General features: G+C 35.4%; 3 protein-coding genes across 4 annotated transcripts in view; all 3 read left to right on the top strand.

Moving 5' to 3' along the window:
* LOC109104468 (sodium channel protein type 4 subunit alpha B) overlaps positions 1–6,735 on the top strand; it is a 34,657-nt gene extending 27,922 nt beyond the window's left edge. For both annotated transcript variants that reach the window (XM_042720582.1, XM_042720581.1), the window contains exons 19-25: positions 1,241–1,363; positions 1,570–1,854; positions 1,989–2,042; positions 2,162–2,299; positions 2,383–2,487; positions 2,608–2,878; positions 3,275–6,735. In XM_042720582.1, coding sequence (XP_042576516.1) covers positions 1,241–1,363; positions 1,570–1,854; positions 1,989–2,042; positions 2,162–2,299; positions 2,383–2,487; positions 2,608–2,878; positions 3,275–4,512 — 2,214 coding nt within the window. In that variant the 3' untranslated portion in view covers positions 4,513–6,735. The remainder of the gene's footprint in view (positions 1–1,240; positions 1,364–1,569; positions 1,855–1,988; positions 2,043–2,161; positions 2,300–2,382; positions 2,488–2,607; positions 2,879–3,274) is intronic.
* Positions 6,736–11,425: 4,690 nt separating this feature from the next.
* Positions 11,426–14,110, top strand: LOC109052277 (somatotropin-1). Its single transcript, XM_042720580.1, has 5 exons — positions 11,426–11,525; positions 11,882–12,021; positions 12,256–12,372; positions 13,102–13,263; positions 13,406–14,110. The coding sequence occupies exons 1-5, from the start codon at positions 11,516–11,518 to the stop codon at positions 13,607–13,609; spliced, it is 633 nt and encodes a 210-aa protein (XP_042576514.1). The 5' UTR covers positions 11,426–11,515; the 3' UTR covers positions 13,610–14,110.
* Positions 14,111–14,543: 433 nt separating this feature from the next.
* Positions 14,544–17,557, top strand: rdm1 (RAD52 motif containing 1). The gene is made up of 7 exons (XM_019069739.2): positions 14,544–14,867; positions 15,205–15,384; positions 15,549–15,671; positions 15,785–15,947; positions 16,694–16,792; positions 16,884–16,963; positions 17,204–17,557. The coding sequence occupies exons 1-7, from the start codon at positions 14,763–14,765 to the stop codon at positions 17,291–17,293; spliced, it is 840 nt and encodes a 279-aa protein (XP_018925284.1). The 5' UTR covers positions 14,544–14,762; the 3' UTR covers positions 17,294–17,557.
* The last annotated feature ends 345 nt before the right edge of the window (positions 17,558–17,902 follow it).

The following is a 17,902-nucleotide window of genomic DNA, read 5'->3' as shown; positions in this document are numbered from 1 at the left end:
CTATTACATATACCATTTTTAAGGTTCCTAATATTGTTTTGGGAGTCTTCTACAATGCAAGGTCAAAAAATGCTTTGTTTTCTCAAAATATGCATTTAACATCACCTCATTTTCCAGCGATTCTCAAACGATTCGTTCGAAGCAGTTCAAAGATTCAGTCTCTCTAAACCCCTCTTTTCCGTGAGTCTGCTCTGATTGGTCAGATGGCCTATTCTGTTGTGATTGGTCTACCACGTACAGTGTGTGTCGAAAACAATACTCCCATTGCCATAGTTCTGTATTTTGAACGCTCGATAGAAAATATAAACATTTATTGTTTATCATACTTGTGATTCAGTGGAGCAGCTGGTCCAAATAAACAGAATACTGATCCATCTTTTAAGAGCAAGCGTTAAGTGAATCCCACACTGAACTCCCCGAGATTTTTTTAAAAAAATTTTACTCCCCAAGATTAGAGAAGCAGTCGTCAGCAAAATTACGTGTTTGTGGGGGGAGTCAAGTTGTTCGCTGCCGGCCAACGTAGAATGGTTCAATGTCTTCTGGTTTTATACAGGACCAAGTTGCCTCTTAAAATGCAGATTACAGTTCATTTCTGTAATACTGTATCTCAAGTATTTTATAACAGATTATGCATTATTCTGCTATTAGTATGGATAGTGTACATCTTAACGCAAAAGGTTTGGTTCTTGTGTATTTCACTAGTAAATCTGAATCACTGTGACTGGAGTTTATGTCACAACAAATCCCAGTTCTAATTTAATTTGATTCATATTTCACTTATGTTATTTTCCATTCAGTACAGACTGTGAATACACACTACAAAAAAAAAAAAAACCTTTTCGTTTGCAGTGGTGACAGGGATCTCTATGTAATTAAAAATATATTTGGAAAATCATTTTTAAAGATCAACTACAAAGTTAGTTTTTTCTACAAAATGCTGTGTCATCTGCAGGAGAGGCAGTGGTGTACAAAAACATTTTAACAGCCACTGAAAAGAAATGATGTACATTTTTATTAACATTTGTATTATAATATTTGACCTACTTTCTTTTGGAAATATGAGGAAATATATGGATATTCTTAACCATGCATATTATTTGTCAAAAAATGGATCAGGTCATTTTTAACCCATTCCTGATAAATAATATGGATTTTAATGGTTATTACTGTTGAGAGATGACTTGAAGATGTATTATTGATGAAAAATAACCAGAAAGTATTTTAATGAATATTTCTGCAGGTGTCCCTGATCAGTTTGACTGCAAATATCTTAGGCTACTCCGAACTGGGGGCCATTAAGTCTCTCAGGACTTTGAGAGCGCTGAGACCTCTTCGAGCACTCTCCAGGTTTGAAGGAATGAGGGTGAGTTTTCCGCTGCCCACCCTCACCTTGACATCATTTTTTCATTAGCAAATCCCTAATATTATTAGCTCTCCTTGTTCTTGTATTTCTTTTCATATATTGTGCTGTTGACCATCTAATACATTTCAAAGTTAAAAACCATAAACTCGGTGAAGGTTAGCGATTTAAGGTTTGGTAACGAGCTCTCACACTGTCTGTATGCACAGGTGGTGGTGAACGCTCTGGTGGGGGCCATTCCATCCATCTTCAACGTTCTCCTGGTCTGCCTGATCTTTTGGCTCATCTTCAGCATCATGGGAGTCAACCTTTTTGCTGGAAAGTTCTACTACTGCTACAACTTGACATCTGAAGAAGTTTTCCCAGTCACTCAGGTCAACAATAAGACTGACTGTTTTATGCTGCTCGAAGAGAATAATACAGATGTGCGATGGATGAATATGAAGGTTAACTTTGATAATGTAGGCATGGGATACCTCTCCTTACTGCAAGTGGTGAGCATTGATATTAATCTTCAAATGTAAATTCAAAAGCTATCCATGAACAACTGCAATATTAAATACTTTAAAAAATTGCATACTTCAAAAAACAAAAACAAAACAAAAAAAACATGTCTTTTGGTTTCCAGGCAACATTCAAAGGATGGATGGACATCATGTATAGTGCTGTGGATTCTCGTGATGTAATGTTGATTTCAGCCTTTGATTAAAAGATGTCACATGATCTTGGCACAATCTTACATCTTTCTTGTTCTCCTGTAATACGTGTTATTCTTAAACATTGTTTTTGTTCTCTGTGTAGATTGAAGGGCAGCCAGAGTATGAGTCTAACCTCTACATGTACCTTTACTTTGTCATCTTCATCATTTTTGGCTCTTTCTTCACCCTCAATCTATTCATCGGTGTCATCATTGACAATTTCAACCAACAAAAGGCAAAGATAAGTGTCGGCACTTGGTCTTCTGGATCTGTAGAAACACTAAAATGCCTTCTGCCATGAAATAATTGTCACTGTGTCTATACTTAGGAGGAACTGACATCTTCATGACCGAGGATCAGAAAAAATACTACAATGCCATGAAGAAACTTGGCGCCAAAAAGCCACAGAAACCAATTCCAAGGCCTACAGTAATATATACAGTTTTTTTTCTCAGATTAACCATTAAAACAAATAGACTTGAATCTGATTTTTAAAGTACTAACCCGCACCTTCTTTTCCTCGGGATGCTCATCTCTTCTGATGTTTGGAACTGCTTCCAAGGTTTGGTATTCGACCTGGTCACCAAGCAGTTCTTTGACATCTTCATTATGGTGATGATCTGCCTGAACATGGTGACAATGATGGTGGAGACAGATGACCAGAGTGAAGAGATGGAAAATATTCTGTTCCTTATCAACTTCGTCTTTATCGTACTCTTCACCGGGGAGTGTATTCTCAAGATCATTGCCCTGCGCTATCACTACTTTTCCATTGGGTGGAACATTTTTGATTTTGTGGTGGTCATTCTTTCAATCTTAGGTAAGTCTGCTTTACTGATGGTAATCATTGAGTAATCATGAAGCAGAAAAATGTTAATGGGTCAGTGACAGGATGCTCATTTTTTGGTTCCATGTTTTTAAAATTCAAATACAGTTAATGCAGTGGCTTCATCCTCTATTCCATATATATATTGTTTTCACTTATGTACACGCATATTTAGGGTGTATGGAAAATGTGCTTAATTACTTTAAAGTAATTATATTAAAGTAATATAATACATTAATTAATTTTTACTTGATTTACATGACACTTTTAGAGTCATTAAACTTCAAAATCATATAAACACCAACATGAATGCAAGGAGTACCTTGTTGTCGACTAGATTTCCTCTCATATATCATTGCTTATAATATTTCCTTGTTTCTCGTCTCACAGGTCTTTTGCTGGCAGATCTCATCGAGAAGTACTTTGTGTCACCTACGCTGTTTCGCGTCATCCGACTGGCCAGAATCGGCCGCGTCCTGCGGCTCATCCGCGGTGCCAAAGGAATCCGGACGTTACTGTTCGCGCTGATGATGTCACTTCCTGCCCTCTTCAACATCGGCTTGCTTCTATTCTTAATCATGTTTATTTTCTCCATATTTGGCATGTCCAACTTTGGGTATGTGAAAAAAGAAGGAGGCATCGATGACATGTTTAATTTCGAGACCTTCGGGAACAGTATCATATGTTTGTTCATGATCACAACTTCCGCCGGCTGGGATGGATTGTTGGCACCTATACTCAACAGCCCACCAGACTGCGACCCAGATGTAGAAAACCCGGGATCGCCTGTCCGAGGAAACTGCGGGAGCCCTGCGGTAGGCATCGTCTTCTTCTGCAGCTACATTGTCATGTCCTTCCTCGTCGTGGTCAACATGTACATAGCCATTATTCTGGAAAACTTCAATGTAGCGACAGAAGAAAGCAGCGACCCCTTGTGTGAGGACGATTTTGAGATGTTCTACGAAACCTGGGAGAAGTTTGACCCCACCGCCTCTCAGTTCATCGCTTATAGTAGGCTGTCTGAATTCTGCGACACGCTGAAAGACCCCCTGAGGATCCCGAAACCGAACACCCTTAAGCTGATCACAATGGACCTTCCCATGGTCCCTGGTGATAAGATCCACTGTCTGGACATTCTCCTGGCCCTCACTACACAGGTGCTGGGAGATTCTGATGCCATGGATGCCATGAAAGCAACTATGGAGGAGAAGTTTATGGCCAACAACCCCTCGAAGGTTTCGTACGAGCCCATCACCAGCACTCTCAGACGGAAGGAAGAAGAAGTGGCCGCTTCGGCCATTCAAAGAGCCTACCGCAAGCACGTCCTCAAACGCGGCCTCAAACACGCCTCGTATATGTACAGAGAGAAGACGGACTCGAAGAGACGAGGTGAAGAGACACCAGAAAAAGTGGGGATGATAGCTAAGAAAATGAGTTATCTGTATGGAGATCAAGCCATTGAGGACGACAAACCTAAGGGTCTCTCCTTCTCTCAACATGGGAAACCACAGTATGGGGTTAAGCGTCCCCCAGTGAGAGTTCAGAGCGATGTGGTCTTGCACTCTGCCCCTTTTCCCGTTCCTGACTCCTCAGCCACTGCAGAAAACTTGAGAGAGTCCATTGTGTAACAGGTTCATGACATGTACACTTAACCTTTGGAACGCCCAGCAATACAGAGACCCTCCAGGAGAATGTTCAGAGTTATACTTTGGCACACAACAGCCAGAATGAAAGAAATTCATGGAGTCAGTATGGGGAAGATTCTTTGCAAATTGCAACGAGTTGTAATCAATATTATTGATGCAGTCGATGGCTCCTCTCAGTACTGCCTTGAGAAGACGATCACCAACTGTTTGTCTAATGGCACTGGATCTGATTGTGCTCTTAGTGCAGATATCAATGATTTTAACGCACAGAACCTGACATGACAACATTTTTAAAAAGAAAAATGGTAATGATTACTAATCCTTCAAAACTAATTAAGAGGAATAACAGGAAGGACTTGTCATAATACCTGGCAAAGCCTAAAATAAATCCTGAATTACATATGTTTTTTTGCAGTATCTAATTTTATTGCATTTAACATTTAACACATTTGAGATCTAGATTTAGTTAATTTTACTGATTTTTACAATTCAGTGTGACTAGCATTCAAAATAAACACTTTTGCACTAAATAAAATTAACATTGGTAAAATGACCTGATTATTAGCATTTAGCAAAGCATATTAGTCTTAACAGTTCCCTGTAAATAACAATATTTGCCTTTATACAGACATTACTAACAGCAGGTAATTTGGTTTTTGACTCTGGCAGTATTTTAAACCTTAAATCAAATAAAAGCAGAATCTCTAGTTGACCCGAAGACAAAAATATCACTATAAGATTAACTAAGTCAGACCATAAAACACTTAAACTGTAAAAGAGACTACCCAGCTAACTCTTTTGTAAATATGAATTCTGTAATGTTTAAATTGCCTAATGACGTGGTGTGTGGGGTGTACTTGCAAATTGTTTATTTCAAGTACATAGTCTGTGAAATCCTTGGCTTATTTATGTAGGTCATTTTTTATTTTTACTTTTAGATACCATTTATCCTATATGAGCAACATATGCAGTTGTCAGGTTGTTCTGATCAGTTGTGTAGTGATAATGGATGTAATGAAAAAATATACAGAGAATATTCTGTAGATGAAACTATGCAAAGGATTGCTTCATCAGGTCACTGTATTTTAGAAAAACTAACACATATAAATGGATGTGTCAGGGTCAGAAGTAAAAAAAAAAAAAAAAACTAGCCAGCTTTTTATAAGCATTGTGTGGAGACTGTGTATGATGTTCTGTGGACACATTTCTCATGTCTGCTACAATGAGTCAGACTCAACAAGACTTGACCTAATGTGACTGTTAGTATCCCTATTATGTTTTAATATATTCATCCAGCTCATACAGTTGCTCACTCATAAATGTATTGTCATTTTGGTGATCAACGGTTTATTGCAAAGTTAACAATTTATCTGCCTCTCACATAACCGATGTAAACTTTTAACAGCGTTTATTTTTTGCTGACAGGTAAAGAGTTATTAGGAAGTTTTCTTTTTTCATTTGATTGTCATTTCACATCATTTTATTTTTATTTTTTATTAAATTGGTGAAACATTTTGTACTTTTTAGGATCCATTTCATGTGATTAAACATGCACTGGCTACCGATGCTACCAATTGAATTAAGCCCTCCATGCAAAAAATGTTGGAACATTTAAACATGAAGTTTTATTTATGGCGTTTCTTTCACTTTTATTATATTTCTTTGTAGAATGCAAACCAACAGTGAGGGAGGTGAGCAGAGAGTTGGAAGATTACAAGGACAAATGTAACCTATCCATAATTCAGTTTGTTCATGCAATAATAATGAGAGAAAAAAATAAGAATGCACAAGCAGAGAATTTTCATATTTGCAGAATAACTGAATGTTAGTATTGACAGATGCCAAATGCTTTTCAGAAAAACATTTTCATTTATCATTTTTATTAAATTGTACAAGACATATCATCATCAGAATTTATTTCATGTAATGCAATGATCAAAATCTTGCAGGTCATTTAATTTTCAAATATCAGTTTGAAAAAATTGTGAAATTTTAGTTTAATCATTTTTAGATTCTTTTTTTAATGTTCTGCTTAACGTTAATAACACTCTTTGGTGCACTGAATGTATTGGCACCTCACAGTCTGTCACTTGCTGAATGCATGTAATAGATCTTGTTAAAAAAAAAACAAGTACTGAAACATTTGTAAATTTTATTGTATATTCTTTCTCTGTTTACATGACTGAAATAAACTTGTTTTTTTGAGCCTTGGGGTTTTCATCCATTTAATGCAATTAAGAGATGGTAAACTGAACTGTTACATTATCAAAACTGAATATTTAAAAAAAATAATTCTATTGCAAATCGTCCAGCTGATACGGCAAACATACGCCACCCTGTGGTCACAATACTTTCTATTTATAGTATTGAGATGGCTTTTAAACAGCAATGCTATATTCTTTTATCAGTACAGTCTACCATATTTAAAACAGCATCATAGGCTTAACCCTGAACACACTTTAAAAGTCTAGGGTAAAAAGGCATAAATATCTGTTGAAATGAATGAACCATGTACTGCAGAGGTAAATGAAGCCTTCAGGTGCACTGAATACTTAAGTCATTAGTGACTCTCTCTCTCTTTCTCTCTCTCTCTCTCTCACACACACACACACACACACACACACACACACCACACACACATCTCTCTCTCACACACACACACACACACACACACACATTCAATACTATGCACATAAGCACACATGCCACTCACTAGACGTCGCAGAACTACTGCGGCATCCCCTGGATCACAGCCGCCCAAGTGCCATGCATACAAATCAGGTCAGAGGTCAGCTGTGAAGCGTGACCTCAGGACAGCCGGTCAGTGTGTTCACTGCATCTCTTTCACTCTGATGAGTGGAAGCCGAGTGGTGTTAATATGCTCATTTATTCTCACTGCCGTTTGAGTGACACACTCAGTGTCCAGGGATTAATACTGGAGAGAATATTCTTGAAATTAACCCTCATCATTTGTAATGTCACTGAAAGCAGACATTTTAAACCAATTAAAACTTGGTTTGTAGTTTTAAATGTGTCTTTGGAGAAGCATTCTTTCATGGTAATGAGTGACACTCATGTGGTATAAAAAAATCACTAGAATCATAATAAACATACTATAACATATTTAATGTTTGCTTGCTTTTACTTTCTTTTTATATATATATATATATATATATATATATATATATATACATTTTCCATGGCTTCTCCAAATTTAAAAAGAATTCACACTCTTATATTTATTCATTTATTTGTCCTCTTTTGTGTTCTTTTAACTTTTTTTACATTGTGTTTTTTGCCTTTATTTATTTAATTATATTTTATTTTTAGGGCTGCTTATTAATGGAAACAGTTGACAGGTCATTATTGTGGAGAAAGGAACCTCAGTAACTCACACGAACACAACTGTGTCTGGAGGATATGCACTAACCACTAGGTCACAGGTCCAACATATATTCGGTAACTTTTCAGAATAAAGGTGTGCGAGGTGATTCATTAACTGATACTGAACACATTACTCATTGCTCAGCATTTTTAGGGTGGCGCACTTAACCTGAACAACCTTTGTTTGCCTACTTTACAGGCTGTACAGGAATGTGAACAGCCTCTCCTGGGATTCAGCCTCTATGTAAGCTAAGGAAGCAATGGAGAAGCTCGTCCCGTCAACGAGTGGTGCCTCCAAAGCAAAGAAGCCGCAGCTGCCCGAAGAGATGCAACATGAGACAACTCTAGAACTGTGATGAGCAGCCTGTGGAACCGGAGAGCGGGAGGGATGGAGTCAGAGCATTCCAGGGTAGATGTGTAACATCGCCCCCTTTGAAACAAGAGTTGACCAGAAGTGGGAACAAGGTGGAGTTTGCCTTAAAGGAAGAGCACAGCTCATCCAGGTCCTCAAACCCTTTAAGGACACAGAAATACAAGGCCATGAGTGGATCAATGGTAGGGGCAGGTGCCTTTTCTTTGCCTAAAAGTTGTCAAGAATAGGCCTCTATTATTGTCCTAGCAACACCAAGGTCGTGGGTTCAGTCTGATCTCTTTGTACAGACTTCAGTCTAGTTGATTTTTATACTTCCATGGAAGCTATTTATAGAATATAAATGCTGTCTATTGTGTGTGTGTGTGTATTGTGTGTGTGTGTGTGTGTGTGTGTGTGTGTGTGTGTGTGTGTGTGTGTGTGTACATTGTAACTGATGATTCCAAAGGTAAAGTTAAAAAACGTGATACAGAGCAAAGAGAGGGTCATATCCCATATCCGTTCAGTCGGCAGTCAAAAGCGGAAGCGGGTCGGTAACTGTTAGACAGTGTTCTCTATATAGAACGTGTTATTTAAATGTGTCCGGTATGTAAAGCCGTCTACTTGGATATGGGATCGTGGCAGCATTGCGCCAACTCACCTTAACTTGAGATGGAAATGATCTCCACGCAGTCAATACTTCAACTCAAAACTAACTGCAAGCATTCTCTTAGAGATCTTTAATGCTTTGATCAACATTTCTAGGAGCTTAAAGTGCTCCACCTTAGTTTTCAAAGCGGAAGTAAGCTATTTTCTGTGAATGTCTGAGACTTCTGATAAAATAACTCGAAGCTTTTAAAACATGAAATTCCATTCAAGCTCGAATTTCGTGAATACAGCTTCTTTAGAAAAGAGCTTGAATTTAGTAGAATTTTTAGAAAAGAAGCTTGTAGCTAGAAATGAAATTTTTAGAAAAGAAGCCTATATAGCGTAATATTTCTCTTTCTATTTCTTATCATTAAGTTGGTTTGGGGGAATGATGGTGTTCCTACAGGTAGATCCACCTGACAGGGCTTTCTTCAAGGAGGTTTGGTGTCTCACACTTGACTGACAGGTGGCAAGTTCAGGCGGTATAGACAGTCATCACAATGCCCAGCATGAACAGCTGAGGCATCATGGGGGATTTACCTCTGGCACCTGCTTCCATTCCGATTGTGACCACAGGGTGGAAGTAACTTTCAGTCTTTGAATGCTTGTGCTGCCTCTCAGTTCTGTTCATTCTGTAGATGTTTCTCTGCCAAGCTGATCTGAGACCAGCTTCTATAAATATATATATATATATATAAATTGTTATTATGTGAATATTGTGTGAATATCATATTGCGTGAAGAGGTCAAATTTTACCCCAGAATCAAAAGTAAATAAATATCGGCCTATATTTTACATAAATTATTTCCTAATATTTTAGGAAATTTAAGACATTATGTGACATTATTTATAAACAGTTTCATTGTTTTACAGCAAAAATATTCTCATTTCTGTAATGTGACACAAATCTCACTCTCATTACTGTAATATAATTTATAATGCCCATGAGTTTGGATTATTCTTAATAAACTGCATTTGGATCTACCTGTGTGTGTGGTTTTGGTGTTTTTTATATTCATTTATAGTTTACAAACAAAAAAGTAAAAACAATAATTTTGTCAAACATCATTACAATTTTAAAATAATGATTTATATTTGAATATATGTTAGAAATTGTTAAAACTGTAAGTACAAAAGTTTTTTTTTTTTTTTTGACATTTTTTATTTTTTTTATTTTTGTGTTTATTCGTGCTGCTTAATGTTTTTTTTTTTGTTTTTTTTTTTTGGAAATTGTAATACAAGATATTAAAAATTTTTTTTTAAAGAAAAGAAAGAAAGAAAGAATAATACAAGATATTAAAAATAGAAAGAAAGAAACTGATACTTATATTCAGCAATGATACATTAAATTGAAGAGAAAACATATTAAGAATGGTATAAAAATTATATTTCAAATAAATTCTATTCTTTTTAACTTTTTATTAATCAGAAAATCTTGGGGGAAAAAACACAGTTTCCAGAAAGAAAGAAAAAATCTGTTTTCAACATTGATCGTAAATAAAAATGTTAAAATTATAATCAGCATAAATTGCTATGATTAATTTTAACTAATAGATTTAAGTAGACAGTGGGTTTTAAATATTTAAATGTATGTCATTAACATAACCTCTTAACGATCTGTTTTAAAAATATATACATATATATATATATATATATATATATATATATATATATATATATATATATATATATATATATATATATATATATATATATATCCTATATATATAATGGTATTACAACAGGATTCATTTCCTTTAGGCAAAATATACTTTTTTATTTCTTTTGATTTGCTAAAATACGGCCCAGATGTTTCTTGACATTCTCTGTTATGTAACTAATTAGTTATCCTACATGAACTGTCACAGAACACACTGTTACATTTTGGTCCTTATACCGACAACCTAAAGTGACAGGCCAAACAGCCATGAGGTTCAGGTAAACAGATTGTATTTTGTTTTTCCCCGCATGGGATTAAACTATTAATGTCACACTGACATTTCACAACCCCAAGACTGCTGAATATTACACACTGGCCAGCACCACATCTGATGAGGAAAATCCTCCTGCATCCCCACAGTGACAGCAAACACGTATATGACCTGATTTACTCTCATAATTATTGAAAACATGTCCTTTTGGAAGGAGATGACACCATTTACAGGTTACGTGGCAAGGACAGCCACTGGATTAAAATATATAGTGAGTAGTTTTTTCAGAATATAAAGACCACAATATTTTTTCCAAACTTTCATTTGAAGTGGAAACTTGCATTTGTATCTATTTCATATTAACATTATTTCTTTTTAATAAATAAAACAATCTTTCTGCTCTGTCTTAGTGCTAACATCATCCCAGAGTCATGGAAATAGCCATACACATAAATGACCGGAACCACTACATCACTAACGTATGGTGTCTAAATACATGTAACAATGCATATTAAAGCATAGTTTTCATGGAAACTCTCATGTTTCAACTCTCATGCATTAAGGTGCATCAAAACATGTTCATGCCACATATAAATATCAGTACCTGAGCCAGAAAAACAAACATTCAGAAGCTTTTAACTAAGACTGCAAGAGTGTGTCTACCCTGAGCGAAATGGCTAGAGGTAATGCTGTGGTGCTTTCTTTTGCATGTTAGTTGTAGAACTTAGGACATGGATATCATATCTTATTTTTGACATATATATATATATATATATATATATATATATATATATATATATATTATTATATATATCATTTTTTTTTTTTTTTTTTAATTAATGAATTATTATTTTTATTTTTTTTTTTACACATGAATTTTTTTTTTGAAAAACAATTGTTTAAAGAGTTTATTGGAGCATGGAAAAAAACCCTTATCCAGAATATTGATTTTCATTGGTTATTTCGTTATTTTTTCAGGAGCTTTGAAACAAAAGCATGCTGCAGATGAAAAATAAATCTCCTTCTTTTCTTCTCCTAGCATTAGTGCTGTTGTCGGTGGTGCTGGTCAGTTTGATGGTGAACCAGGGGAGAGCATCAGATAACCAGCGGCTCTTCAATAATGCAGTCATTCGTGTACAACACCTGCACCAGCTGGCCGCAAAAATGATTAACGACTTTGTAAGATTCTCAACAAAATCTATTCAGAACTAGTAGATTCTAACCTCTCATTTACAGCAAATGTGATTGGTCACACCTGTTCAGGTTTAAAAGTGATATATGAGCTTAGGACTTTGAGAACTCATCTAAGCACTTCTTGCAGATGCATTTATTTAATTACCTTAGTGAGTTAAATTTTTTATAAATAATGCATTTCAAATGCAATACTAAATACAATTTGCCTTTTGTTATCAAGAGGATAGCCTGTTGCCCGAGGAGCGCAGACAGCTGAGTAAAATCTTCCCTCTGTCTTTCTGCAATTCTGACTACATTGAGGCGCCCACTGGAAAAGATGAAACACAGAAGAGCTCTGTGAGTAAACGATATCATTAAAAATGAAATCTCAACATGCTTTGTTCCAGGGGTTTTCAAACCAGGGGGCCGCAAGGGGTATTATGGTGTCTGTGGAAAAGTTAAATATAAATATAAATGATAAGAAGAATGAATTAAGTACACAAATATGATTCAAATCAGTAATAACAAATAAAATAAGTAAAAAATAATAGAAAGTTGCATTAGAAATACATCTTGTACTATAGTGAGCAAAAAAAGTAAGAATATAATGTAATAAAAGTTAAATATTTTCCAAATTATTTTACACATATTTATAATCTAAAATATTTAACAAATTTATAATATTAATTTTCACTGTATAAATTGGGTCTTTATATATATATAAATATATAGCTGCCTTTTAAATTTTAGGAAAATTTAAAAAAAAAAATTTCAATAATATATACTATATTATGAAACAAATGGTATCAAACAAATGAAAAAAATACAACATTAGAAAACACGCATAATGCATGTGAAATATTTTTGTTTTCACATAAGTGGATGACAATTTAACTCTTAAATTTCTTAAAGTCATAGAAATCATTAAGAGCATATTTAACAACCACAGTAGATGCTAAGAGATTAAATTTCTCCATCATAACACTTTTTTTTTTTTTTTTTTTTTGCATATCATAGTTTGGGAAGCATAAACATCAAAAATGGCCTGTGGTTTAAAGCCTCCAATATTATTTTTTCTTTCTTCAGATGTTGAAGCTCCTTCGCATCTCTTTCCGCCTCATTGAGTCTTGGGAGTTCCCCAGCCAGACCCTGAGCGGAACCGTCTCAAACAGCCTGACCGTCGGGAACCCCAACCAGATCACTGAGAAGCTGGCCGACTTGAAAATGGGCATCAGTGTGCTCATCAAGGTTAGAGAGACAAGCTTCTAGGCTACTTTATTTTTTTCACACAACTTGTCTAGTGGTCGTACCAGGAAGTGTGACAGCATCTTCACATCTTCAAGGCTTATTTGGGCAGCTATAAGATCATTTTGCATTTGTATCTGCACAGGGATGTCTCGATGGTCAACCAAACATGGATGATAACGACTCCCTGCCACTGCCTTTTGAGGACTTCTACTTGACCATGGGAGAGAACAACCTCAGAGAGAGCTTTCGTCTGCTGGCTTGCTTTAAGAAGGACATGCACAAGGTCGAAACCTACCTGAGGGTTGCAAATTGCAGGAGATCCCTGGATTCCAACTGCACCCTGTAGAGGGTGCCTTTGTATTGCTAGTCAGTGCCTGCAAATCTAAGACTAGTTTAAGTCCTTAAAACTTCCTTAAGTAATTATGATCTGGTCTTATATATGCAGGAATTGTCAACCAAGCATGGCTAGCCCTGTCTTTTCTTTTTCCCTCCTATATTTAAACCTTATCTACCACTATTGTATTTATTCTTCTCATTAGGGAATGCTCTTAAATTAAAGCTGTTCCTTAAAAACGTAAAGGATGGATCTGATTTCACAGTGGTGCTTATGGCAATATATTTTCAAATGTGGCCAGATTGACCTTAGTCAAAGAGCTTACAATACATACAATATTATTGCTCAAAAAGACTAAAGATTAGTGTTACCTCGAAATTGTAATTTAAATCGATGGGTTCACTCTTGTATGCATGTAACCATTTGTTTGTCTCATAGATATGCCCTTATTATTAGCGCATCCTATTCTCAAGTTCTGTGTCTTTCTCCATTAAAGTTTTAAATTGCATCCAATGTTCTTGACCTGTGTGGTTTAATTTTCTTGCCTTCCTCAACATTACCCACACCTTTTGACTGGATGTCCAGGTCAAAATCTGTGTTGTTGTGTCCTATCAGGAGCAGTAATGCATCCCAAAACAATGAACAAGATAAAATAATCCGAAAAATTTACTATTGCTACAGGCGTTTATCTAATCTTTAGTTTAACCAGAATTAAACATTGCCACATTAAAGACGACATACTAAAATACATAAATGTGTAAACAAATAAAATGAAAAATAAAAGCAATATTGTTCTGCGACGCAGTTACGTAGGTTATTAAGTATTAAGTACTATGAGACAAGATTACATTTTTAAAATGTTCATAAATTATGTTGTTTTATTATTGTGAACGCTTTTAGAACGTTTGGAACTTTCGTAGTTATTACATCCCCGCGGAAACTCCGATTCGTCCAATCCTTTCGGAATCCTTCCACTGATCCAATCACAGCGCTTTACGTAATATGACGTCCAAGAGCGCCAAATGCGATTCTGTTTACGGAAGTCACAGAGGGGTACCGCGTGAACTGATTATTCAGATGTGTCTAGCGTTTTAATTTCAGTCATATGGTTTATGAAGTAATTTCACCGTTGTCGAGTTCTAGCTTTATTTAAAGTCCATATCTCATGGATATAGAGGTCGATATAATTGATTTTAAAGTCCCTCTCGAAAACAACAAAACTATTTTCGTTTGGGACATTCAGCCAACATTTTCAGAGGCTTACATTTATGTAAGTGTATTATATTATATTATATTATATTATATTATATTTTAATTTATTTGTAAGTGTATATATTATATTATATTATATACAGGTTATATCGTACTGTTTTACGTATCTAATGAATGACCAATGAATAAACCATTCAGCTGCTCTTTGAGTCAGGTTATGTTTAACCTTTAACGTTACCTAAAAATGTACATAAGAATTATGTTTGTATAACAAGTCATAGATTGGTTGACTTGGACTTTTAGGGATTTTTAGTGTAAAATCACCAGTAATTGCATAAATTTACCCAACTTTAAGTTTAATTCTTTTTAATTAAACGGCTCATCTAACTTCTTAGGAGTCCCTGTGGAGCGTGTATTCAACATTTGGAGCTCTTTACCTGCTGAAGGTCTGTCCCAATGCCACGGTGGCAGAACCTGGGTTCTATGCACTGGTGAAGTTCTACTCATCGGCACAGGCGTCTAAAGCTCAGCGGGCCACTGATAAACAGTGTCTTTTCCAAAGTTCTCCTTTAAAGGTAGCCTAATGTATTACAGCTACAGATACAGCTGTAATGTGATTCACACATGTTTTTTATAGATGGGCTGCATTTTAGATTCATTTTAAAGAAGGTTCGAATGTTTAAATTGAAAGTTGTTTTGCAAATATGTTTCTTATTATCTCTTTCAACCTATCTCTCAGGTCCGATTGAGCACGAAGCAGAATCTGTCCTTTTATAGCACTAAACCTCTCAGCCTTTCCAAATGTCACAACCTGGCTAATCACTATCTGGGCTTTGGCGGCTGGTCTACTCGCATTATTACTGTAAGCAGCAATATCGATGATATACACAGAATAGACTCTTGAGTTTTCCCTCAAGTCTAAGCGTGCATCTGTTCATGGCTGGTTTGTAAACAAACATTTTGGTGTTTCAACAGCTGAAGGACATCTCAAGATGCATGGACGCAGGGTGCCAAGAAGAAACAGATGACCAGAGCGTTCTTTTGAAATATGGTTGCATAGCAGAGTTGACCTTCCAACAGCATGGAATGAGCTGCCAGGGGGTCGGTGTGGCAGAGGAGATAATCGACAACGATCGAGGTGAGTTTACACACACACTTGGCTTGAGGCATGCAATATTCTTTTTTTTTTTTTTTTTTTCAAAAGGTTATTGTTTAAAGTACAAAAACTTCCATAGGTTTAACTCTTATTCACTGATATATTTATATAAATATATATCAATCGTAATAACAAAAAATACATTTATAAACTAACATTTCAATTATTAAATATTAAATTTACATTTAATAATGAATTAAATAAATGATTATATTTCTTGTTTGTTTCTATTATATTTTTACCATGTTTATTTGTTTATTTATTTTAATTTGTTTATTTATTCATTTTTTAAATGTATTTATTCATTCATCTTTTTAAATATAGACAATATGAATGGTGTAATTTCATATATATATATATATATATGTATATATATATATATAAATTCACAAAATCTGTTTCGCCATCACCTGACCAATTAATACTAGCACTTACCTCTTCTATTCTATTCTATTCTATTCTATTCTATTCTATTCTATTCTATTCTATTCTATTCTATTCTATTCTGTTCGGTCTAATGTATTTATATAAAAGAAAGAAAGGAAGAAAGAAATAAAGAAAGAAAGAAAAAACTTGCTATGTGCACTGTGCTAGACTAACTGAGACTTGTCACAGCACTTGTATATAGTTGCTCTCTCGTTGGTCTGATTGCTTCTACTTTGTAAGTCACTTTAAGCATCTGCTAAATGACTAAATGTAAAATCCATTAAAATGTCAAATTATTTTAGATCCAGAGGAAAAGCTGAGAAAAAGAGGGACGCTAATGAAACGTGCCAAAGACAAAGCTGTAGTGGCTGCCTTTGAAAAAGTGCTTCTCATGATCTTGGGTAAGTATTTCTAGCAACCTACTGTATACAACCATTATACAGTACATTGCAAATTGTGGTAACATCTTTTCTTGTCATTGTTGTCCCATAGGAAATGGGAAAGTAGCGATTGAGATCAAGTATGATCCAGATGAGATCCTTCCAGAAGAGAACTCAGAAGGAGTCATAAAAGTAAGTGTTCCTTCAAGATCTTTGATCATTCTGGTCAATGGTGCATTGAATTTATTCCATTTACAGAGAAGTAAATGTATGAAAATGTGTCCCAAGTCTACTGAAATAAGGTTGTTTTCCAGGGTCAGTAATATTATCAACCAATGCTATGAGGAACTAGCCAGTCACTTTCAGTTCTTATCTGGTCAGTGGTTTAGCCAATCGTAGGGCTGTCTAATAGCCAATTGCTTTATGTGGCAGGTAAATGACATCTGGAATGAGTTTGAAGATGCTGACAGTAATACTGAGGAGGATTTCCCATGGGACCTCACAGTAGACCTCCCTCACTGACACCCACTCAACTTTCTTAACCCACACAGTTGCTAATGTTTTCCGGATAAGTAACCACTGAAAATGATATAAGTTTTCTCTTTAATGTTTAGTATTGACCATAATGTGTGCAGTATTACGGTCATCTTCTGTAGTTAACCTCCAAATTTCTCAGATTCCTCTTCTCTATCTCCAAAGCAATTCTCAGTGTTTTTTTTTTTATGTGGCTGATACTAGCATGACCACACAGGTTGAGGTTTGAAGGCCAGGTCAGATGTCAAGCCAAGAAAGCCTATAATTTTATGAGGATTTTAGGGAATCCAAAATGCTTCAACATCTAAAATCGTGTGTACTTAACATGATCTGGCTCTTTGTTTGACATATTTGACTTAACTAAGAATACATTAAGACGGGTTTTAGTATGTTCACATTAAAATGTTGTTTTTTTTTATGTTGTGTAAAATAAAATATACTTGTAGCATTGTATCTTAATTATATGTGCCTCTCTTATTTATTGCTTTTGCCTTGCTGCTTTTGTTCAACTGACTGAGTTTTCTTTGTCAAGTAGATTTTTAATGTCTTTTGGTTGAAGAATAATATCAGTAGATCCATAAAAACAGGCTTCCCAGT

This window comes from Cyprinus carpio, chromosome B3, assembly GCF_018340385.1.
Source record: "Cyprinus carpio isolate SPL01 chromosome B3, ASM1834038v1, whole genome shotgun sequence".
Taxonomy (NCBI): domain Eukaryota; kingdom Metazoa; phylum Chordata; class Actinopteri; order Cypriniformes; family Cyprinidae; genus Cyprinus; species Cyprinus carpio.
The sequence above is the reverse complement of the archived record's forward strand: the minus strand, read 5'-3'. Positions and strand labels throughout refer to the sequence as shown.

Bases quoted from the DNA above. Each gene is read 5' to 3' on its own strand.
- LOC109052277 (XM_042720580.1), top strand. The intron at 12,373-13,101 runs GTGAGTAAACGA...TTCTTTCTTCAG, and splicing joins ATGAAACACAGAAGAGCTCT to ATGTTGAAGCTCCTTCGCAT. The intron at 13,264-13,405 runs GTTAGAGAGACA...GTATCTGCACAG, and splicing joins GCATCAGTGTGCTCATCAAG to GGATGTCTCGATGGTCAACC.
- rdm1 (XM_019069739.2), top strand. From the start codon at position 14,763: ATGGATATAGAGGTCGATATAATTGATTTTAAAGTCCCTCTCGAAAAC. The intron at 15,385-15,548 runs GTAGCCTAATGT...CCTATCTCTCAG, and splicing joins TCCAAAGTTCTCCTTTAAAG to GTCCGATTGAGCACGAAGCA. The intron at 15,672-15,784 runs GTAAGCAGCAAT...GTGTTTCAACAG, and splicing joins GGTCTACTCGCATTATTACT to CTGAAGGACATCTCAAGATG.